This window comes from Megascapheus bottae, chromosome 16 (assembly GCF_031878675.1).
Source record: "Megascapheus bottae isolate mThoBot1 chromosome 16, mThoBot2.hap1, whole genome shotgun sequence".
NCBI classification, from domain to species: domain Eukaryota; kingdom Metazoa; phylum Chordata; class Mammalia; order Rodentia; family Geomyidae; genus Megascapheus; species Megascapheus bottae.
Genome location: NC_143524.1, coordinates 30,655,356 through 30,679,587, shown reverse-complemented (window position 1 = coordinate 30,679,587; position 24,232 = coordinate 30,655,356). Strand labels below are relative to the sequence as shown.

At 41.9% G+C, this 24,232-nt stretch overlaps 1 protein-coding gene across 3 annotated transcripts in view; it reads left to right on the top strand.

Moving 5' to 3' along the window:
* The window catches only part of Nav2 (neuron navigator 2), a 379,403-nt gene that overhangs the window by 97,462 nt on the left and 257,709 nt on the right, over positions 1–24,232 (top strand). For all 3 annotated transcript variants that reach the window (XM_090348005.1, XM_090348004.1, XM_090348003.1), the window contains exon 2: positions 14,091–14,208. In XM_090348005.1, the coding sequence (XP_090204131.1) occupies positions 14,091–14,208 (118 nt within the window). The remainder of the gene's footprint in view (positions 1–14,090; positions 14,209–24,232) is intronic.

Here is a 24,232-nt window from a genome sequence, read left to right as displayed (position 1 = left end):
GTTAAAATTTCATAAGTTGTGAAAACAATGTATCTTGATCTATGTACCCCTTCCATTGTTCTCCCTTATTATTCTCCCCCCATCTCTACTTTCAAGTTATGTCATTCAATTTTTTACATTGATTATAATGACAGCCATTTTGAGCCAATTAACATTTTCTCCAGCAGGAAGCTCTTGAGCAAAGTCAGTCAGAAGATTTCAAACTAACTCCCAATTTGGTGGGAGAAGAATCTACAGTTGTCCACTTTTTTAATCTGGAAGCGAGAACCCATGCTGATGCTTGAAGCCTTACCAAAATGCCTGCAAAATTGAATGAAAGGCCCGTGCAGTGGCTCACACCTGTGATCCTAGCTACTCAGGAGGCTGAGATATAAGGATTGAGGTTCAAAGCCAACCTGGGCACTAAAGAATCTGAGATTCTCCAGTTAATCACTAGAAAACGGGAAATGGGGCTGTGGTGCAGGGGTAAGGCAGTAGCGTTGAGCTGAGCTCAGGGACAGCACCCAGGCCCAGAGTTCAAGCCCCATGACACCCCCCCACACACACACACACAGTGAATGAAGGTCCACAGTCTCTTTCTTTGCGAGAGTCAGATCTTGGCTGAAATTTGCAGATTCTTTCTTCCTGTCCTCTCCTTGGCTGTGGAGAGAAACAGAAGGGCCAAGCACGGATCACCTTTTGACAGAGAGAGTGTTATGCAAAAGATGAGACATGTGAAGGCACCATGCAATTGCCAGCACCCAGACTGAAAGTGCATAGACTGTGCTCTTGTGTGGCCCTGACAGGCATTGCCCTGTGAAAGTGATGTTTGCACAGCCTAGACCTTCCTTGCCAGTTTTTGCCAAGCCTGGGCTAAGGGGGAGCAACTCCCCAGGTTTGTTTGCCTGTGGCAGCCAAAGAAACCATGATTTATTTCCTCAGAGTGTGTCATGAAAATGTAAGCACAGAGGGCTGGATTATTTTGGAGGGCGAGAAGAGAATCTGGTGGGGGCGATGGAGACTCAAGAATCACAGCACTCCAGAGCCAGGGCAGAAAGCCAGAGGGCCGCCCAGTGTGTTGGGGTAACATAAGCTGTCGCTATTCAGGAGATGGCCTGTTGTAAGAAAATCTGACCACAACGGGTGCATGACTTCAGCTAAAATTAACCTTCAAGACTTCACACGCCTCCACAGTACTTTGAAGTAGACACCCCAGAAAAGGCACAGGCTGCTGCTCACTGCTGAGGACCTTGCTGCTGCCCGCCTGCTGGGGTTGAGCCATGCCTATAAGTATCAACGTATTGGTTCCCACCAGGGGTCAAAGTCGGGATTCCTGCGACCATTATAAAGTGGTAAGCAACCACAAGAGACACTGGCTGTGTCTCTGGGGGAGAACTAATGAAGTTTATTTGAACTGAATTTGTGTTTAGAGACATCCAATTATTCTCCATGTTAGGCGGAACGATGAGCCCTCCAAACCAGCTTTCCATCTGCCCATCACTTTGTTGAACTAACTGCCACCTTGCTGTTAATTTTTCGTTTGTGTGTCCTCATGGAGTAACAGTAGGATGGTGTATTTTTAGAACAAGAAGAGAAGAATCTGCCTGGAAATTAGCAATCTGAGAAAATACAGTTGTCTAAATTCAAGCAGAACCCAAGAGGCCAGATGAAGAGGGTCAAGGTAGCAACAGGTGTAGCAGGCTCCATTAGTCTGTTTTCTTGTTTCTAAGCAGGTGCAAATGGGGAGGAAGATAAACTGTTGTGAAGAGTTGAAGCTGTCAGAGGTGCTTCAGAAAGCTTCTGTGTCAGGAAAGGTATTTTTAGGGCCAACTGGAAGGATTTCCTACCCAGTGAGACTCAGACTATTCTGAAAAGGGCACCACAGCCCTCTTTCTGCCCCTGTCTAGAGTAATCTGATGGGCTTTTCCCAACTGCCAGGCAGCTGCCTCTGGATTGCCACTTACTGTGAGGATCTGTAGGGCAAGCTCCTGAATACAGAACAAAAAGGCAAGGTACACTTTTCCTCCTCTGTGCCACAGTGTTCCCATGATTCATCTAATTTTGGGTAAATGGCAGTCTTTATGTTTAGGACTGTGCTGTTCTAGTCTGACAATCAAAACAGTTGCTTTGAGTGTCTTAAGGCTGTAACTTTACAACCTGGAGAACCTCCTTGGTTTATCCTTCTTTCAAATATGACTTAGTTCATGACTCTCACCCACAAACTTATATGGGTCCTCCTGCCTCACACAAGTCTCCCAACCTACCTCCTAGGCAACTTTAACATCATAAAGGGCCTGGAAGGCTTATTTCTCTGGGAAAGGGTTTCTTTGGCTTAGCTGTGATTTGACTATAAAATGTTGAAATTTCTAGTATTTAGGAGAGCAGATATTCTGTGCTGCAATTGTATGAATGATGTGGGTATGAATAATGTAAGGAAAAATACATATACGTGAAGATTCTTTGACACAGGTTTGAGGTTGTTTTCTGTATGGACCATCCTGTTATATCCTCTGCACGCTTTATAACCTCTTGTTGCCTCCAACCTCCCAATGCTCTAGTTCATGAAAGGTAAAGGCTGCTGGACACGGGACACTAACATTTACCATGGCCACACGATGAGGGCATGTTTTGGAGTATGTGTGTGTGTGTGGTATAAGTGCATGTGTGTGCCCAGCTGGGTGTCAGTGCTGGAGCTTGAACTCGGGGCACCATTACTGTCCCTTAAGCTATTTTACTCAAGCCTGGCACTCCACCACTTGAGCCATTTCTGAGGATTTGGGGTGGGTTTTTTTTTGTTTGCTTGTTTGCTTGTTTGTTTGGTGTTTCACTGTAGATAAGAGTCTCCTGGGCTTTTCTGCCTGGGCTGGCTTTGAACCACTTATCATCAGATCTCAGCCGTTTTTGTATCTAGGATTACAAGCATGATTCAGCTGTGCCAACTTGAGTATTTTTTTTTTAATTCCTGGGGTCTAGGCTCTCTGCCTTATGGAACAGGTTTCTTTTGAGATAGCATGTTAAAAATAGACATTTCAGTCATAGTAAGCTATGTTGTGTGTGGCTCTGAGCTTAGATGAACACATCTTACAGCCACATATGGGGATTTCTATTCATTTAGGAACCTGACCTGGATAGGCATGAGATTCAGAACACCCCCTCTTACTTAGGAACCAGACAGACTTAGTTTCCAATTATGGCCATCTGAATTAGTAGATCTGATTTTTGTGACTGTCTTGTGACAGACATAAAGTGACTTGCCTCACCTGGAAGGCTGGTCAGGAGTTCTCTGTTGACCTCTGTCAAGGTGAACTCTCAGCTGCCTCCTCTATGAAATCCTGTCTAGTGGGGGGGGGCGAAGACTGGACTGGGTGAACCAAGGTGCTTTATAAATTGTGAGCCCTGTTGACGAGAGGCAGAGGCAGTTTTGTTATTGTTAGGGCTTTGTTCTTCTCCTAGAGATTAATCTATCAGGGCTTTTTTCCAGGACTTTGTAGAATAAATAGTATCTTTGTGCTAATTGTTCTTTTTGTGCTCTGGGCCAGGTTGTCCCCAGGGAAGGGGAAACATCCCTCCTTTCTGGTAACCTTCCTAGTAATAACCTATTCTAACTGTATAAAACATGGGGCAACCCTGTATGCCCTCAGGCCTGGGAGCTCTGACATCTGGGCTGGAGAAGGGCCCAGGGCACAAGGATCAGTTCCACTGTGGCCAAGTCTCTTGGCTGTGGAGTTTCTGAGAAAGGAATGAGGTTCCCAAGTGGGGAAGAAGAGGAAAATGAGTTCCTGGGACAGGGCAGCACCAACCCCTGATGGGAACTGCTTGTACTCCAAGGTTTGTTTGTTTTTTTTTTTTTTTAATGCCTTTGCCACACAGTTTTCCCACCTATGGCAGGCAGGTCCTGAGTATTTCTAATGAATGGGGTGTGGTGCTCTGACCACATAGAAGAATGTCAAGTTAACTCAAGAGTTACTGTGCTTCTCTTAGCATGTCTGCCTGAGCACTCCAGATGCTTTATTTATTTCTTAACTGCTCTGGGTGCAATTAGTACCACTGTTTCACCTACATGACAAAGTTGGGGCCAGGATTTGATTCTAGACTGATTTCACACTCCATACAACATTTTCCTGTTGTCACTCACATGCAGTTTCTTGGAAGCTTATGGTTTATGGAATAGCATCAATACAAGAATATCTGCTCACCTAACTAAGCGCTTTGGAGGCTTAAACATTTTATAATCAGTCATCACAAGGTCAATGCCTTATGGTTCCTTATTCATGGCAGGCACATCCCTGGTGTAAAATAATATAAATGTATTGATTTGTACATAAAATGTCATTTGTACATAAAATGCCCTAGGCTCTCCTTTTTTTTTTCTTTTTCTAATGAAACCAGAGGGGAATCCTATAACCTCTCACTCCCTGCGAACACAGCTCCTCACAGAGGGGGCTCCCTTTGGGGCTTCTCTTACAGAAATCAGGCTGCCAAGAATCTTTTCAAACCTCACTCTAGTATGAAATCTTTAAACCGCCTGTCCCTGAACATGTTTTTCAATTGAAAAACAGCCTCAGATAATCATACTGTGTACACAGTTCTCATCAGGTGTTGGAAATTTTATCAACTTTCACAGACCTAGAATGGTCTGAATGGCCCTCCAAACAAACAAAAACCTATTTTAAACAACAACAAAAACAACCCTTTTACTTTTTACACAAAACAAAACCCTCTCCAAGGCTTGCCAGAGTGATTGCATTTCCTCACATTCCCCCCTCCTGGCGTGAAAGCCTGCTCCACTCAGCTGGAAATGTAAATGCTAGTTGGGATGAGTGACTCACTATTCCTGCCCAAGCTGCATGCCTCCTCTGACCTCCTAGCCCCGATGGGATGCACATGAGACTCCTAAGTCTGATCACTTACGCTGGACTGAGATAGGGCCAGGGCCACTGGCTGGGAGCTGGGAGCCCCTGAGCATGGCCAGCTGGACACTGTAATGGTTAATAGAAGTGTGTGTGTGTGTGTGTGTGTGTGTGTGTGTGTGTTTGAAGGTAGGGAAAGTCCAGTACTGAAAATGAGATCGTTGCAAAAGGAGGAACAAGGCAGCCAGCATGTGCCTTGCATCCAGTGCCTAGGTGGTCCTGCAAAAATATGCTCTGAGGTCACTATTCTACCCTGTTGGCCCTGGTGGTAGACACAAACCACTGTCTTACCTGCGAGAATAAGTAATGGGACCATGGCTCTATCTTACTGTGTCCTTCCCTGTACTGATGAGAAACAGAACTTAGCATTTCTTATCATTCCTATGGGGTTCATTTCCTCTAGAAGACACCAGTAAGGGATAGGTTTCCTGTTGGATTTCTTTTTTTATTTTAAATTTTATTGTTATTATAAAGGTGATGTACAAATGGGTTACAATTGCATAAGTCAGTTAATGAGAACATTTCTTTGGGGGCAATGCCACCCCTTGCTGTTCAGTTGGATTTCTAAAGGAAGAGTTTACATTGGACACAATTTCACTGATTTATTAATGCCCCTCCATCCTAGTGCATCACACAGACTCTTGTTTCCCAAGTTCTGATATCATTAGCCTCCCTGAATTCCCTTTATCTCATGCAAACCCTTTTGCTCATTCTAAACTCTTTAAATTTGCATGCCCATGCTCCTTACTCAACTGAACAGATCTCTGTTTCTGTTCAAAGACTCACCTGTGTGGTACCTTTGTCCCACTGAATTCTCACCCCAGAACACCTCAGGCTTGATCTTCTGAAGTTATCACATATTTTTTTCCCTGTCTCACGTGTGTGTGTGTGTGTGTGTGTGTGTGTGTGTGTGTGTGTGTCTGTCGCCGCATGCGTGCACTCCATGGTATTTAGTATTTGGCTTGCCAAAGGAAAGCCAACACCTGCTGTTTACATGGGCTAAAGCTTCCCACTGAGCCTGATTTCTACCAAGGAACTCCAGGCTGGGAGATGTGTGGTTGAACACATTGAATAGGCTTGCCCTCCTCCAGATGTAAAGGATGCACATAACTCAGCAGAATAAGCCATTGTTGTATTTGTGAACTAATTAGGAACTGAAAAGCGTCATGTATTACCACTTTTAATGTAGATTTCAATTACAATTTAATTTTTAAAATAATAATGGTGATTAGCCAATTCCCAAATTTTCTGAAAGTTTACACCCAACTCACCTGAGCCCAATATAAGTCTGCTGCATCATACTTTTGGGTGATGTGTTTATATCTTTTTATTTCTTGTCTGGGTGTCATGGGATTTGAACTCTGAGCCTCACACTTGCTAGGCAGGCACTCTACTACTTGACTCGTTTTGCTGTAGTTGTTTTTAAACCTCAGTACTACTGGTCTCTGCCTCTCAAGTAGCTGGGATTAAAGGTGTAAGTTACTGTGCAGGTTTGTAGCTTTTTAAATAGCATTTCAACTTTGGGTGGTTCTGACAACTATGTTACTGAAAGCTTGCATTTCAGCCAAATCCTCCTTACCTGTGGTCGGTACATGAAAAAGCCAGGCATTTGCCAGTGGCCTACGTACGTGATATGCAATATGAACCATGATAAAGGTGCATGCAAAGTTCTGTAGGAGAATGAAAAATGGAACAACTAACTGTGTTAGAGGGAGAAGTAGGCTAGGAATGGCTTTCCAGTGCCTGATATTTGACATGGATATTCCTATCTAGATTGGGCATTTGGGCGTTCAAGGAACAGATCAAGTTTTAAACAAAGGTAGAAAAGAGAAGGATATGCAAAGGTGCTGAGGCTTGAGAAAGTGGCATGTAGGTTTGTTTAAATTTTATGCTGGGATTTTAAAGAAAGGAGCCAAGTCTGGTAGGGAGAATTACTTTAAAAAAAAAAAAAGGTATTGTGCTCAATGGAAAGGATAAGGAAAATTTTCTAGACCAGAGTAAAAGAACTAAGGAACTGTATGTGTTAAATGATGGAAGGAACTGTAGGTTGGGGTCATAGAGATGGTGGCAACAAAGGTTGCAACTAACACTTAAAGGTACTATTTATGCATCATAGACAATGGGTTATCATCCCATTATCCAGATGTGAAAAACTGAGGCTTTGAGAACAGTGATTTGCCCAGGGTTATAAAGCCATGACATCTTGTGTGTTGAAGCAATTGTGGAGTTCTCAATTCTCATCCTTACTTCCCAATAATACTGTGGAAAGGAATTTGAAACAGAGAAGTTAACCTGACAGAGGTCACCCAGGATTGTAATGTCTTGACTGAACATGATAGTCCCCAGTCCTAGGAAGCCTGTGCCTGCCAAGCTAAGCTGAGGCCTTTGGGCTAGGTGGGGAAACTCAAAGATCAAGTTGAGGTGGTCTGCAGGGATGAGGTGCTGTGGAGTTTGGGTGGAGAAGAGGAGGCTAATTCTAAACAGATCAGTTTGGACCTAGACCACAGAGAAGCCTGTACTATGAGTCAGATTCTTACCACCCTGTGGTGTGGCTGTCCTGCCAGGTGGCTCTGTTGATGTTTGCTGTCAAAAAGGGCATTGAGGGCCAGGAGTTTGGCCTAGTGGTTAAAGTGCTTGCCTAGCATGCACAAAGACCCGGGTTCAATTCCTTGGTACCACATACATACAAAAAAGCCGAAAGTGAGGCTCAAGTGGTAGAGGTCTAGCCTTGAGAAAAATCCAAGGACAGTGCTCAGGCCCTGAGCTTAAGCCCAGGACTGGCAAAAAAAAAAAGGCATTGAGCAGCTGACTGGAAGGACCTGCCACTTCCCATTCTGGGAAAGGAGGCACTTAGAAAGAGAAGAGATGCAATAAACCAGCAATGGATGGAGAGAAAAATGCTTGAATACTTTCCCATGAAGCTCTAACATTGGCTTTCTGGGAGCCACTAGATCTTAAGGTGAAAAGTTCAGATCTGGATTTTCAAGTTGTAGACAGACCTATTCTTCCCCCAAAGGTGATCAAGAAAAGTTCATCTATACTTGGCCTTTGGTTTTCCAGGGCTCATTCTGCCTTTCAAGCCAGGCCTCCTTGGTCACAGGAGGCTTCCCTTTCTTTTAGCTAGGTACTTCTGACATACACTTGATCTTTTAGTACAAAAGAAGTGAACAATTTTTCATGCCACAGCTATTTAGTGAGTACCTACTCTGTGATAGGCAGTGTTCAGTGATTGGGGGAAAAAATTCCTCGGGATAGCCAAACAATAATTTCTGTCTTCCTGGGGCTAATACCCTAGCAAAGAATTATGGCAGATGAGGTCCTAGCTGTGTTGCACTTGTGGGTCCACTAAGGAAGCATGTACCCTCTTGATCAGGTGAAGGAATGAATGGGACAGTACTTGGTATGCTGTGAGGTATAGTGTAGCTTGTTACAAACAAGTATAGAGGGGATGATCTGGACATTGAATGTGGATTAACCCACTTAAATTTAAGATGTGTCCACTCTCTCCCAGGTTGTAGTGCACACCCACCCATGGCTTGTTCATGTTCTTAACAAACAATCCCATCCTTGTATGGCTATGTGGCTATTCCCAGGCCTGACCTTCACATCTCTGCTGCACAGGGTCTTGGGGCAGCTTGGCCAGCTTGGCCCAGCTTGGCCCTGCTTCAGACTAGAAGAATGGGGAACTTTATTTCGGAACATTCTTTGTTCAGCGCAGCCCTGCAAAAGTTAATATGTGTTGTATTGACATTTTTAGTTTTGCTCTCCTAACATTTGTGAAATTGTGTTTGCTCTGTGCTTTGGTGACACGGGGAAGTATCAGCTCTCCTCCAAGGACTGTGAGTCTTGAGTGACAAGTGGACGGCTGGGTTCCCAGGGACAGATGCACTTTTGTGGTTATTGTGTAATCAGCCTTTTTTTCCTCTTGCCTTTTCCACACTGCCAGGCTCCTGGCCCAGTGTGACTAGTGGATCTTGTATGAGAATCAGCAGTGTAGCTCTACATGGAGCTACAATCACTGCTTTTAAGCCCTGCCCACTCATCATGTGGTGCTGGGAAAGGACCTCAATTTCCCTATCTGTAAAATGGAAAGGTGGTATTTCCCCCACAGACAAGTTGTGAACTGAAGAAAATCACTATTTTGACACACAGCTGACATGTTCAGCTTGTACTAGATTCAATACCTGGTAGATGGATGATATCTCGGTGTCATAGCAAACCAAATGGTAGTTTGATCCATTTTACGGCTGAGGAAACTAAGGCTCACATAGGTTAAGTAACTTAACCTAAAAAGTAATGGAGGCATATTTGAAATCTGAATGAACTGATTCTAGAATCAATCTATCATGGACATTTGGGAAATGGTAGTTATGATCCTTCTTAAGACAGAAGCAAGAGCTGTGCCCAGTACAAGTTGTTGCCTCGCAGTGTTCACTCAATCACCATGGTCCATGTATAGATCGGGGCAACTTGCTTTGATGTTCTGAGCTAGAATAAGGATGGTGCCAGCACATGGAGAAAAATGAGACTCCAGGTTCATGGTAAGCCATGCTGCTCTCTGTAGGCACTTATTTTGTATATGTAAAAAGGCACACGTGTGTAGGGTAGGGATATTGGAATATGAGTTTGTTGACCGGTTATATTAACAAAAGGATTTCTTCAGATTAAAAGAGAAGCCAACAGTTATATGGGCATCCTCGATGCCCATGCTTTTAATCCCATTTCCATCCACTGGCCATCTTCTGGATCCAAGCCGAGATTCATATCCTCAGTGCACACTGGCTACAAAGTATTTCTCAAAGTCCAGCGCTGGCAGTAGGATCCAGGTGGGGCACACAGAACTCATACCTTTGTGCTCCTGGAACCCCAGCTTTCTAGCCTCCCAGACTAGAGACCAGCTGAGAAGCCAAAATATTCCCTGCTGAAAGCAGCACATAGTGTTGGCCACAAAATTCCTTCCACTTCTGTTTCCCTTGAGGGACAAGTTCCATCAATGCTCTTCCTTGATCAACTCTTGCTCTTTTATGACACAAGGTCCCTCTATGCTTGCTCTCGAACCACTCCTTCCTCTACTTCCCAAGGGCTAGGATCATAGATGTGCATCACCTAGCCTTGCTATACCTGGTGTCAGAAGACTCTTAGGACTTGTGAGGGGCATCCTTTTACATTACAACATTAGCACATTCAGAGTGATGGCCCTGACCCATCAAGTAAAAGTAAAGTTGTCTTGAATAAAAACAGGGATGATTATAATTCCCATTACAATCCATTTGGAAAAAGAGTTTAAATGGAATAGTTTAAAATGTATTGCTCTCTGGAAGTGAGATTTCTCCTTGCAATCTACAATGACTTATTTCTCTAAAATGTAGATAGATCAATGATTAACTTGAATATTAATATTAATAAGCTATATATTTACTGCTTTGTGACAGACATGTGCAGAGATGACCTTATTTAGTGTGTGAGACAACTGTATTATCAGAGTTGTATTAGCAAAGGACACCAATGCCCAGAGGGGACATAACTCCAATGGTCCCCCAGCTGGCAGGCAAAACCACAGTCCTAATGTTGGCTTGTGTATAGACTTGAGAGATTGCAGGTACTTGCTGTTGTGATAACCATGGTTATTGAATGACTACAGGTACCCTGCATGGAAAAAGGATCATTTCCCTCAACGTTGGGCATGTGGGGGCCTCCAAAAACAGTGGGCAGAGCTACAGTCATCTGAAAAGTTGAGGAATAGGGCCAGGTGGGTTCAGCCCCCTTGTACTGGACATTTTCAAATTTAAGGCTACGCTTCTTTGTGCTCCACATTTTTTTCTCCAGTGCAGAGTTGGGGATGCTATTTAACTCCTCTGTCTAGAAATGAATGTGCCATCCGCTTTACCCTGGATAACCAATTGTGTGTTTTGATTTACTTAAACTTATGAGCAATTTTGAAAATGAAAATATCTGCTTATCTTACAATATCATTTTTAATTATTTTATTTAATTCTGTTGAAAAGGTGCTGTACAGAGAGGTTGCAATTATATAGCGAGATAATGAGTATATTTCTTGTCTGCATTGTTACCCCTTCCCTCAATTTTTCTCATTATACCCCCCTCCAAGTTGTAAAGTGCATTTCCAACTTAGCGTCTTGTGAGTGTTGTTGTTGCATTAGTTCACCTTTAGTCCTTGTTCTATCATCCTTTTTATACTACAGAGTAATCAGAGCTAAGCCATGTAACTACATACTGCCCAGTCGTGGAAATGATATTATCTTGATAACATGACCCAAGTCTGGAGTGTGGTCTCTTGACTCAAGGCCAAACAGTAGCAGTGTATGTATAATTAATATATATGGGAATTGTAACAGATATTGAATGACTGGTCTGCTTCAAATCCTAGTCTGTGTTGGCATTTCCTGGTACATGGTGTATTTTACAATGTTTCTCTTGGGACTTTTTTTTTATGCCACTTGCCTTCTGGACCCATCTGGCCATCTGGCATGCCAGTCTGGATTTTCAACTTGGTTGCTATGACTCCATTTAGCACTTCTGGTGCAGTTGTTCTGTGGAATTCCTCTTGTGTTCCTTACTTAGACTGCTCCCTCCTTCATCAGAGGGCTAATTACAGTATAAACCTGGCAACATTATTACCCCCCTTGGTTTAACACAGTGCCATTATTATCCATTTTCATTATTACAACTATCAGATTCTTTACTTTGACTGATACTGTCAAAAATTTCCCTTTGGGCTTTCAGCCTGCTTGATAGGGAATGATAGCAGTGATAAGCTAGTAAATGATGGCTTCTTTGAAATTCTGTCAGGGGTAATAGGATGAATCAGAATAAATTCACTGCTTTGCCTTCCTTTCTCCTGTTATGGCCTCAAGCTTTCAGCAGAGACTGCTCTTGCAGAGCCATTCTGTAGCATGGAGGTTCTGGTGAGCACTATGTGGAGAGGACAGATAGAAAGGTGGAAGGATGGAATGTGAAGGCAGGGGCCTCAGCCAACTTCCACATGAGTATTAGGATGAAGCCATTTTAGAGCCTTTCTTCTTGGAATGGTTTGGTGATTGGAAATGGTTTTGTTCTTTCCTGCTCTATGTTTTTTGGGAGCTTGCTAAGTTTCTATGGCAAGTTCATAAATCCCTTCATGGGGTTAAACCAGGCTCCAGGTTCCATGAGTTCCTGCAAAAAAAAAAAAAAAGCATCAGCAACCCTCAAGAGAGACGGGAGCAATTCCTTCCTTTGGGAGAATGCTTTTCCTCGCACAAGCTACTGAAAGAGCAGGTGAAAAAGATGAAGTTGTTTAGCATGTCTGTGATAGGTGATAGGTGGTTGTTCCTTATGATTCCTGCCACAAGGAAAGTGCAGAGCTGGGGATGGGAAGTGAGGTAACACTGAAGATAATTAATGATCCTTGTTAGATAGGTTCTGATTAATGAGGTGGTGCTATGTAGTTGTTTATTTTCCCAGCTCCCTCCTCTTTTCAATCAATAAGAAAATCCTGATTTGAGAGTTCATTAAGAACCTACATTATTTAAGTTCGTGTGTAATCAATTTTTCCAAACTTGGCTTTTTTTCTCTCTGTTCAGTTTAGCTTAGAAACCCCTCACTAACCTCCTGCAAGTCACTGTTAGGTCTGCAAAAATGGGAAAATAGGCACTGCCCCCATCTGGAAGTGAGAGTGAAAAAGTAATCCCAGTGTCTATGAGTTCTACCTAAATGTAGCCAAGGGTTTGATCAGGAAACTGAATGACTTCACTGGGAGATGGGCATCATAGTTGGAGTCAGAGGACTAGCTGAGCACTAGCTGAGTAGCATTAGTTCTGAGACAGGAGAGGCTGATCTCTTTAGCACAGGGTGATTATAATCACTACCACCGAACACTTGATATATTAAGGATGCTATCTCATTTACCCTTAGACCATAAACTAGCAAACACCTTAGGAGGAAAGCTATATTAGATAGATACCTGGCTAGATAGGTGGGAAGGTAGATTATGTATAAAATTTATAATCGAAAATTATATTTAGTGTATATATAATTTGATTTTATATATATATATAATTTGATTTTTAGCCCAAAAGTTTCTACCATATTCAGCTTGCTTTGGTGGCATTAATGCAACCAGAGACCCAGAACAGATGTGACTGTTTTTCAGGGCATTTTGTTCACAAAAATAGGTGATTAGCCTGCAACGAGCCAAGTCAGTTTGGCTTGTGATATATTTGGTATGGTCCACTTTTAATGGAAGATAGGGCAGTGTTTTTTTTATTGTAATTAGTAAAAGGGTTACATGATATTTGCCAGGTAGAAGGTGCATTAATTCACGTACATTGATACCCTTTCACATGTCTTGGTACCCATTTCCCTCAGGGCAATGTTTTTATTTCATTGTCTTTGCATTGGTCACTGGGAAGAAAACTTTCAGATGAGAGTTGTCTTATACTTGTTGGCCTGCTTGGGAAAAAATATATATATACATATACATATATATATATATATATATTCTTTTGCTCTGATGATTCAACTGACATGTTCCCCAAGATAACCCAGCTTTTACCTTCTGATGTGTTGTATATGCTGTTGTTGTATTTCTTAAAGTTGCTGGAGTTTGCCAGAATCTGTGGACAGAATCCCAACAGTGAAAATGTCTGACATTTTAAGTTAAACTGATTAAATTTGAGATGACGGTGAGGCTGTAACCAATTGCTCTCACTCAAATACAACTGAGCAGTGCTGTTTTCCTTCTTGGCTTTTGTACAAAGGACCAAACCCCTGAGAACTCACTAACTCAATAGCCCTTCTTACCCTGAAATGGCCTGTTCAAAGATGCCTTTTGGGTGGTAACCTCCCCATAAAGAGAAAAAGATGAGAAGAAGTGGGTGAGACTTCACTTGTGTTTAGAGCCACAGCCTTTCTAAACTGTCTGGAGCAGACTGTTTAGTTCCTTGTTGGCTATCCCATTCAGGCCTCTGCATGTTTTGACGCTTTTTTTCCCCCTAGCTTTTCCATGGGCCTTGACGGCAGATCTCTCAATAGCGACAGCCTGCTATGGTGAGCTGAATGCCCTGTCGGGCACAATGCTCTGAATTTTAATGGTGCTGTCTGGCCCCGGAAGCTCACCAAACACTGGCCAGGCAGCTGCCTCAAATTCTGCAATGGGCTCAGACTGGTTTCCTAAAGTTGCTTCTGTGCTTTTTCTTTTGGTAGATCTACACGGACTGGGCCAATCATTATCTTGCCAAATCCGGCCACAAACGGCTTATCAAAGACCTCCAGCAAGATGTGACGGATGGTGTGCTCTTAGCTCAGATCATCCAGGTCGTGGGTAAGTTCTCATTTGTCCTTGATGGTTCATCTGTTAGAGCTGAGCCTATCCAGAAGGGCCTAATGGATGGAGGGAAGAACACGGATATTTTTAAGAAGGCCAGGTTGCTATCTTATGTGTTAAGGATTTAGTTTTGCCTTTTGACTTCAGCTTGCTTTTCTGGTTGAGATCTCTCTCTCTCTCTCTCTCTCTCTCTCTCTCTCTCTCTCTCTCTCTCTCTCTCTCTCTCTCTCACACACACACACACACACACACACACACACACACACACACACACACCTACCTCATCTTGATTTTCTTAGAAGAAAGACTTTCCCAAGCCAAAAGAAAATGCTGGTGGTTTCTAGGAAGGGCCACTCAGCACCTTTCTTGCCTCCTACTGTCTTTCTGACTCTCATCTTTTTCCCCTCAACTCAGGTTACTTTTCTTTTGGAAAAAAAATATTAAAACAAAAAAGGAACATGGAGCTGGTTTAAGTCTGCCAACTCTAATTGGGTCTGAAAAGTCAAAGCATAAAACTCCAGCAATGGTTGGTAGGTTCTGGTTTTAATACTAGAGGAAAGGAACTTGAGTAAAGGATTTTTTTTTCACATGTCTTGGCAGTGAGTTGGGAGTAAGAGTCGCTCAGGGAGCACAGGCAGATGTATGCTGGCCATGGTCTGCCTCAGGCCCAAAGTGAAATACCCACATGGTCCTGCATGAGAGCTTAGAGTAACTGAGGAGGCGGGAGGTCAATTAAACAGTATTAGGTTGATTGCTGTCGCTGGCAGTCTTGGCAGCTGACTCATGCCAAGAGGAGAAGGCCTAGAAAAAGGACAGAAACTCCAGTGCTTGCAGCATGTGTTATTGTAAAGACTGTTTATCTTTCAAGTGTGAGAAACAAGTAGCCTTCCATAGTTGTCACCCTGTTCAAGTCTGTGGGCTGATACCTAGAAACACAGGCAGGTGAGCCTAGGCTGAAACTTTGAGATTGCATCTGCTGCTGCACCATGCTTTCTTTCCCCCTAGCAGCTATTGTCTCACTTTCTCTTCTTTTCATTCCCTGTATGACCAATTGCCAGAAATGCAGCAGCTCAAAACAACATATCTGTTTTTTTCCCTCACAGCATCTGTGAATCAGTGGTATAGGGTTGGCAGGGGGCCTCTGCAGAGCTGTAGTCAAGGTGTCTCCAAGTCTCATCTTCACCAGGGACCTTACTCACCCCAGTTGCTGGTGGAAAGCATACCCTTGTGATTATAGAACTCACTGCCTAAAGGTTGGTGTTTTGGTCCCTGTCTCCTGAGGTTAATCTCAGCTCCTTACCACACGGGCCACTCATATTTTTAGTGCCAACAGGAAAAAACCAGTCTGCCCACCACACTGGGCTGCCATATTCTGTTGGTTTAGAAGCAAGTTGACAAAGTTGGGTGTAGTCATTTCTGTAATCCAAGCTACTTGGAATTTGAACATTAGAAGGATCTCAGTTTGGGCGGGGGGGGGGGGGGGGATGCGGGGGGGAGAGCTAGTAAGATTCCCATCAACTAACAAGCCAGATGTGGTGGCATACCTAAACCCCAGCTACTGGGGATGGGAAGGTCATGGTCCAAAGCTGGCCTTGGACCATGGATTCAAGATATTTATTCTTTTTATTGTTATTGTTGTTGTTGTTGGGTCTTGACTTAGTCTTCCTTTTTTATTTTTATTGTTGGGGTAATGTATAGAGTGGTTACAGTGGTTACAGTTACATTCGCCAGGCAGTAGGTGTATTACTTCTCACACATTGATACCCTCTCTCATATTTTTGTCCCCAATTCCCTTCCCCCACCCTTCCCAATCATCTTGTTTTCCCCCTTCCCTTTCCTATTTCAAGTAAACAAATAAACATATATACAATATGCCATGTAGCAAAGTCAGATACAGTAACAATATGAGACTGACCAAAGGGCAATAAAAGAGAAGAGAAATAACATAGTGCATTAAGAAGAATAGTCACACAAGATAAAGCTCTTGTTTTCATATCCTAGAGATCCTTTCATTTAGTCTCATCCTATATGACCTGATGTACCTAAGTTTTGAGCTATTGTAATTCTCTGCTAGGAGAGTTCTAGATATGTACTAATTATTACAAATGAGGGAAACCATTGAGCCTATGTTCCTTTGGGTCTGTCTTATTTCACTTAATATGATTTTTTTCCAAGTCTTTCCATTTCCTTACAAAAGGGTTTATGTCATTCTTTCTGATGGCTGCATAGAATTCCATTGTATATAAGTATGACATCTTCTTGATCCAATCATCTACTGAGGGGCATCTTCAAAATATTTATTCTATAATAGCAGCCTAGGCATAACTTCAGTCTACTTAGTCTCTCTCTCTAAGATATCCAGCAGAGAATTACACTGGCCAGAAACTACCCAAGTAAGCCTTGATATTATCAGCTTCCTTTCTTTCGCTAACTTCACTATACTAGAGCCTATATTACTGATGTGTGTGTAAGATCGGTGGGGGGGAGGGGGGAAGTTGGAAAAGCACTAGGCCCCAGAAGATTGCCAAGAGCCAGAAAAATCTTCCCTAGATTGGCTATCAGCCAAGCTGAAAGCATTTACTTTTAGAGTAGCTTTTGAACTCAGATCTCGTGGTGGAACACACTAATCTAGCACTTGGGAGGCAAAGGCAGGAAGATCATGAATTCGAGACTGGCTTGGGTTAAAAAAAAAAAAAACCTGTGAGAGAAAGGAAAAGGGAAAGAAAATAAGGGAGGGAGGGAGGAAGGGAAGCAGGGAGAGAGGGAGATGTATATGTATGGTACATGTATTTAATGTGTGTAGGGTATGGTAACATTTCCCCAAATTAGCATTCTTCTGTCCTCAGTATCCATGCTGGACAGACATTTAGTGGCTGTACTTGTTCTTTGGCTACTATACATTTCCTCCTTCAAAAAAGCCAGTTTCTCTCTGCTACCTAACTCCCAGGCACAGCTAGTAGGGACCTACTGCCTGTGACCTTGGGCCTGGGTCTTCATTCGGCTGGGGTCTGAGTTGCTCCCTTTCTGAATCCATAGCATTTAACTTCATGCTTTCACACAGTAATGTTCAAGGCAAATAGCAAGAATTAGAATAAGAATTTTATTTACTGCAAGTCTGGCTTGAGTAGTAGTTTCCAACAGATGGCCTGGATATTTCCCCTGCTTGGCATTCAATAGTACCTTCTCCATTGCTCTAAACTATATGCCGTGCTTTTCTCCTTCCCAGCTTCTGCTGCAATTCTCAACTGTCCAGTTGGCCGCAGCTTGAAATCCCTAATCTGATGCATGCCTTGCTTTTGTGAAAAACAACCTTTTAGTTACTTCCTATGATGGGCAGGTGAACCATCCACCCCTTCAAGTAACTTGGAATTTCAAAAATTCTTGTCTAAGACTGTTCAGGCTGCTATAACAAAAGTCCTCCATCTCTATGGCTTATAAATAGTAGAAATCTATTTCTCACCATTTGGAAAGCTGGAAATTCCAAGATTGAGATATTGGCAAACTTGGTGTCTGCTGAGGTCCTGCTTACTGGTTTATGGATGGATATCTTCTCATTGTGTCTTCCCATAATAGAAGTCAAGGCCTTGTTTATCATAGTTTTAGTTCTGTTCATGGAGCTATGTTCTTATAATTGAAACACAATCAATGGTCCTACTTCCAAATATTGATACAGTGGAAATTTAGTTTCAGCATATGAATTTGCAGGAGGGAAATGCACATATTCAGATTATAGCCTATATTATTTTATTAAGTGAAAAAAATCTTTTCAGACTTGGAAAAAAATCCTATTAAGTGAAGTAAACCAGATCCAAAGAAACATAGGTTCCATGGTTTTCCTCATTTTGTGATTATTAGTATATGTCTAGAATAGTTCTAGCAGAGGATCACAATAGCTCAGTAGCTCAGTAGCTATGTACATGTAACCATCTAAAATGATCTCAATTGAAATGAACTACAAGATATGGAAATAAGTGGGGGTTTTGTTTGTTTTTTAATGTACCATGTGGAAGTTACTTCTTTTCTTTCATTTTTTTCCCTTTTGGTTTATCTCCTGTTGTTAATATTTTTGGTTTTGGTACCCTTTGCCTTGTAAATATGTTTATCTGATTTGGAGAAGGGAATTACTATAACAAAATGGCGAGACTGAGGACAAAGGGTGAATCAGTGATACAAGACACTATGGTGGAAATGAACTTTACAACTTGGGGGAAGAGAGTCTTGGGGGAGGAAAAGTAAAAGAAAAGGGAGGATGTAACAATGTTCTACAAGAAATGTACTCATTATCTTACTTGTATAACCCTTCTAACTTATGTAACTATAACCTCTCTGACATTACCCTTACAACAAAGTTAAATTAAATTAAAAAATTATCTTTACATTCAGCAAAATACCTTAGTAATGACTCTATTTTAAGACTTATTCTGCTCTCTGGAGCCACAAAAATCATTAATCCAGGGACATAATCAAAGGCAGAAGTGGACTGCAATCATTGAGGAAAACATAATTCACAAGTCTATATGGGTAAAAAATAGTTAAGTTTTAAAAGTAAGTACAGGGGCTGAGAGTTTGGCCTAGTGGTAGAGTGCTTGCCTAGCATACTCGAAGACCTGGGTTCAATTCGTCGGTATCACATACATAGGAAAAAGCTGGAATTGGTGCTGAGGCTCAAGTGGTAGAGCTCTGGCCTTGAGAAAGTCCAAGGGTAGTGATCAGGCCCTGAGCTCAAGCCCAGGTCTGGCCAAAAAAAAAAAAAATGTAAGTACATCAGGGGAGGATAATTCCCAAATGCACAATAGAACATCATCTAATAATAAATGAAGAAGGAACTGAAATCATTGTCATTAAAAATTAGTTATGGCTAGCTGGGAGTTTGGCCTAATGGTAGTTTGCCTAGCATGCATGAAGACCCGGGCTCGATTCCTCAGTACTACATACATAGAAAAAAAAAAAAGCCAGAAGTGGTGCCATGGCTCAAGAGGTAGAGCTCTAGCCTTGAGAAAGCTCAAGGACAGTGCCCAAGCCCAGGAGTGGCAAAAAAAAAAGTTAGTTAAGGCAAGAGTCATAAATAGATACCAAAATCTACATGAAGATGTTTGGTGATGGATAGGTTTTTTACATTATTTCAAAAATCTCTCTGTGCTGTCCTTTTGTTAGTTGCAAGGTCAAATGTACCTATGTCATAACCAGGGATAGATATGATGCCCTGAGAAGAACAGTCTCTCTTTAAGTTGCATTCCAGCCAAGGAATGGAAAACCTGAAGCTAATCATGAGAAATCTCAGACAAACTCAAACTGGGATACATTATGTTAAACAACAACAACAAAGCTGTCTTGCATTGTTTAAAAGCATCAGTACCATGAAAGACCAAGTCTGAGAAAGTATTCCAAGATGAGGGAAACTAAAGAGGCATGAAAATTACATGCACTGCGTGATCCTGAGCTGCATCTTATACAGGGAATGAAATGCTCCGACAGATGGTTTTGAGTGAAAAGTAAAAATTGCAGTATTGGCATTTTATCAATGTTGAATTTTCTGAATTTCATAATTATACCATGGAAAATAATATTCTTTAGCAATATATACTGAAGTATAAGGGACAAGGGGTATGATCTATGTAGCTTGCTCTAAAGTGATTTGAGCCATGTGGGGTCCTGCTTGCCTGGGTAACATAGCAATATAAGCAGAAGAAGTAGAAGAAAGAGGGAGGGGAGAGGGAGGGGGATGTGGAAGAGGGAGTGAAAAAATATTGTGTTGCTATACAGAGAAAAAGAAAAAAATAGAATGGATATGAGTAAATGGGAATTCTCTATATTCTCTATTCAATTCCCAGAACTTTTTTAAATATATTTTTATTGTAATTAATAAAAGGGTTATATGATATTTGCCAGATAGAAGGTGCATTAATTCACTTACATTGATACCCTTTCACATGTCTTGGTACCCATTACACTCTCCCCACCCCCACCATCCCCCCCACCCCCGTCTTGGTTTTCCTCCCTTCCCTATCAAATTTCAAATAACCAAATACAAATAAATTCAATGTATCAGATAACGAAGTGAGATACTGTAACAATATGAGATACCCAAGGGACAGCAAAGGAGATGAGAGATAACATAGTAGATTAAGGACAACAATCATTAGTTATATGGCTTTTGTTTCAATATCCTGGAGGTCCTTTCAATTAGCTTCATACTATATGGCCTTATGTATCAAGATTTTGCTCTATTGCAGATCTCTGCTAGTAGAGCCCAAGGTTTCTACTGATTATGACAAATGAGGGAAACCATTGAGCCTAAGTTCCTTTGAGTCTGGCTTACTTCACTTAATAGGATTTTTTTCTAAGTCTTTCCATTTCCTAACAAATGGGGCGATGTCATTTTTTCTGACAGCAGCATAGAATTCCATTGTGTACAAATACCACAACTTGTTGATCCACTCATCAACTGAGGGACATCTAGGTTGGTTCCGTATCTTTGCTATGGTGAATAATGCTGCAATGAACATTGTTGTGCTATTGGGTTTAGTATGCCCTAGATTCTGGATGATTGGGTAAATGCCAAGTAGTGGGATTGCTGGATCATAGGGGAGTTCTATGTTTAGTCTTTTGAGGAACTGCCATACTGCTTTCCATAGTGGTTGAATGAGTTTGCACTCCCACCAACAGTGTAGTAGTGATCCCTCCTGGCCACATCCCCTCCAGCATCTGTTATTATTCATTTTCCTGATCCTGGCCATTCTAACTGGAGTGAGGTGGAATCTTAGGGTTGTTTTGATTTGCATTTCTTTTATGACCAGAGATGTTGAGCATTTCTTCATGTGTCTATAGGCCATTTTTGTTTCTTCTTAAGAGAAGACTCTCTTTAAGTCTTTGGCCCATCTTTTAATGGGATGGTTGTTACTTTGGAGATTAGTTTTGGAGTGATTCAATTTTTTGAGTTGTTGATATATTTTAGATATGAGGCCTTTGTCGTTGTTTGGTTGGTGAAGATCTTCTCCCCCTCTGTAGGCTTCCTAATTAATTTACTAGCTATGTCCTTTTCACAGAACTTTTTTGCAAATAAGCTTAGAGTTGTAACTAAGTCTAAATTTGAAAGGAAAACACATCTACGTGGAGGCCAGCAGCAGTTGAAAGTAGCTGGATTGTTTCTTTTAAAGGACCTGATTCTCCATAGAATCCTCAGTGGAGCAGGAGAGGGAGGGGGGGTGTAAGAATCAAGGAAAGGCTCCTTGAAGAATTTGCCTCTGAGCCATGATCCCAGACTTGAGTAGATATTGACCAAGTGCAGCAGACAAGTAAGGTGTTCCTGGCAGAGGAGACACTGTGTGAAAGGGATGGAGGGAGACTCAGAAGGTCAACAGGTAGAGTCAGGCTTAGCTCTTAGGTCCAGGATGGTGATTTGGGGGACTTAGCCTGACCACCTAGTTGATTTCCTCATCCAAAGTATCATCAGATGTGTGACTTCAAAGAAATGTTAGTGTATTTCCTGTGCATCACTCTCCTAAGTCTTCATTTATTCCAGACACCTTTGGTGACCTTTTTTTGGTTCTGGTATTATTTGGGGTTTCTATTGTCCCTTGTTGCCTTTTTTAACTATATAGAAAATGAGCCCCTGTCTGCTGTCATTGAGAACATTGACTATGATTGCCAAGGGCTAAATCTCTATACTCAGCCTCTTGTTAGTCTGATCATCTTATTTGTGAGCTGCCTAAGGCCAGCAGCTGCCTGCCTGCCTGCCCATCACAGTGCCATCCTAAGTTATTGTGAAATGTCCTAAGGCCAGGATAAGCAGCAAGTCAATGGGAAGTAGGCTCTCTCCATCTGTTTGTATTGCTGTCAATCTGGGGAGATGCCAGTAGGGATTGGAAGGAGAGAAAAGAGGAGAGAGAGGACATGGCTGAATAAAAGAGCACTGGAAAAACAGAGGGAGAAAAGGAGTGAGACTTCTTAGAAATGGGAGCAGTTGTTAGTAATTCTCTCTTCTCTCGTCGTCGTCTTCTTCTTCTTCTTCTTCTTCTTCTTCTTCTTCTTCTTCTTCTTCTTCTTCTTCCCCTCCCCCCCTTCTTTTGGTTATTGTTGGTCAGGGGGCTTGAATTCTGGGCCTGGGTACTGTTCCTGAGCTCTTCAGCTCAAGGCTAGCACTCTACCACTTGAGCCACAGTGGCACTCCTGTTTTTCTAGTGTTTAGAGATAAGAGTCTCACGGATCTTCGTGCCTGAGCTGGCTTTGAACCATGGTCTTCAGATTACAGCCTCTTGAGTAGCTAGAATTATAGGCATTAGCCACCAGTGCCTGGCTTAGGTACAAATTCTCTAAGCCCTATCCTGGCTGCATTTGCACATAATCCTGAAATTCAGACTAGTGGGACTGTACTTTCTTTTCATGTGATCTTAGGTAAAGCATAATATTTCTTTTTGTTTTTTGCCAGTCCTGAGCTTGAGCTCAGGGCCTGAACACTGTCCTTGGACTTTCTCAAGGATAGAACTCTACCACTTGAGCCTCAGCACCACTTCTGGCTTTTTTCCCCCTATGTATGTGATACCGAGTAATTGAAGCTGGGTCTTCGTGTATGCTAGGCAAGCACTCAACCACTAGGCCAAACTCCCAGCCCCAAGCATAATATTTCTAAGGGCCAGTTTCTCCTCATTGGTATATGTCAACAGCCAGCGATGATAAGGTTGGAAAATCTTCAAAATGCTCAAAATGCTTTAATGGAAGGATTTTTTTAAGTAATGAGTTTGATGCCTCTGTCATTAAGGAGTATGTGCTTTTAATCACTAACTTGTCACCTTGTGTGCAAACAAGTCGTCACATTACTGGAAATGCCTTAAACCTTCTGGGATAGGTTACCATTGGCTCTTAAAGATGCTGGTTTTAATCATAGTTGAGGACTCTAGGGACAAATTCCTTTGGTGCTTTGGTTATCTGCTTTTGGACTCCAGCCAAAGATCCCTTACCCTGAGTTAATAAATTTTGCTATGAAGATCCAACTCTTCCTTCTTACCAATAGAAACAGAGGTTGTTCTTAGTGCTATAACCATACATGACAGCCATGGGAATTCTTGGGAATTTAAATAGGGGTAGAAGTATTAGATTATATGAAATTGGAAAATAGGAGGCTTGATGCATTTCATTAAGCATTTACTGTCAGCATTGATAAGCCCTCTAATTTATGTTTTTCTGGGGATTCTTTAAAGTGGTCATCAAGAGGTTCCATCCGTGGGTTTGTTTTTTGTTAATGTAAAATGGCAGTATTAGGTTATAGACAAGTATGATATTTGAATTCCCAGTGCACCTGCCTGGGCTTAGACAATGGGTTTTAAAAAGCAAATAGAAAAATCTTTAGTCCGATCTCTTCAGATTTACTTATCTAGAATGTGAAAAACCTTTAACAATTTCCCAAATGATTACATAGGATCACATTATCTGTCCTTTTCTCCAGTAAGTACTAATGAAGGGCTATTAATCAGCACTAATCCTGACTAGTATGGAACTAGATATTGACCAGAATCCTCTAATTTATGTCTTTGACCATCATGAGTAGCTAGTTAGAAGACATATTGCTTGTTGATTCACAGGAGCCACATAATTATCTTCTCTAATACTGAGTGTCAAAGTCTAAGGTCTAAGTTCATGCCCACCACAATTCCCCATGTATGAAGGAATACCATTTATCAAGGTTATTCATTTTTCTTCTCTTCACTACTCACATCTCTGTTTTCAAGGCAAATGATAGATGACTCAAAGCAAGCATTAAAACCTTGGTTCATTGAAAGGTTCCAATACTCATTTCTTTGTTCCACTTTTTTTTAAAAAGCATTGAATGGCTACTGTGCCAGGCACAATCTCAAGGTGACAGTAGGAAAGAATGCAGATAGAAATCTGTTCTTGTGGGCACGGGAGTTTGGCCTAGTGGTAGAGTGCTTGCTTAGCATGCACAAAACCCAAGTTCAATTCCTTGATACCACATACATAGAAAAAAGCCGGAAGTGGTGCTGAGGCTCAAGTGGTAGAGCTCTGG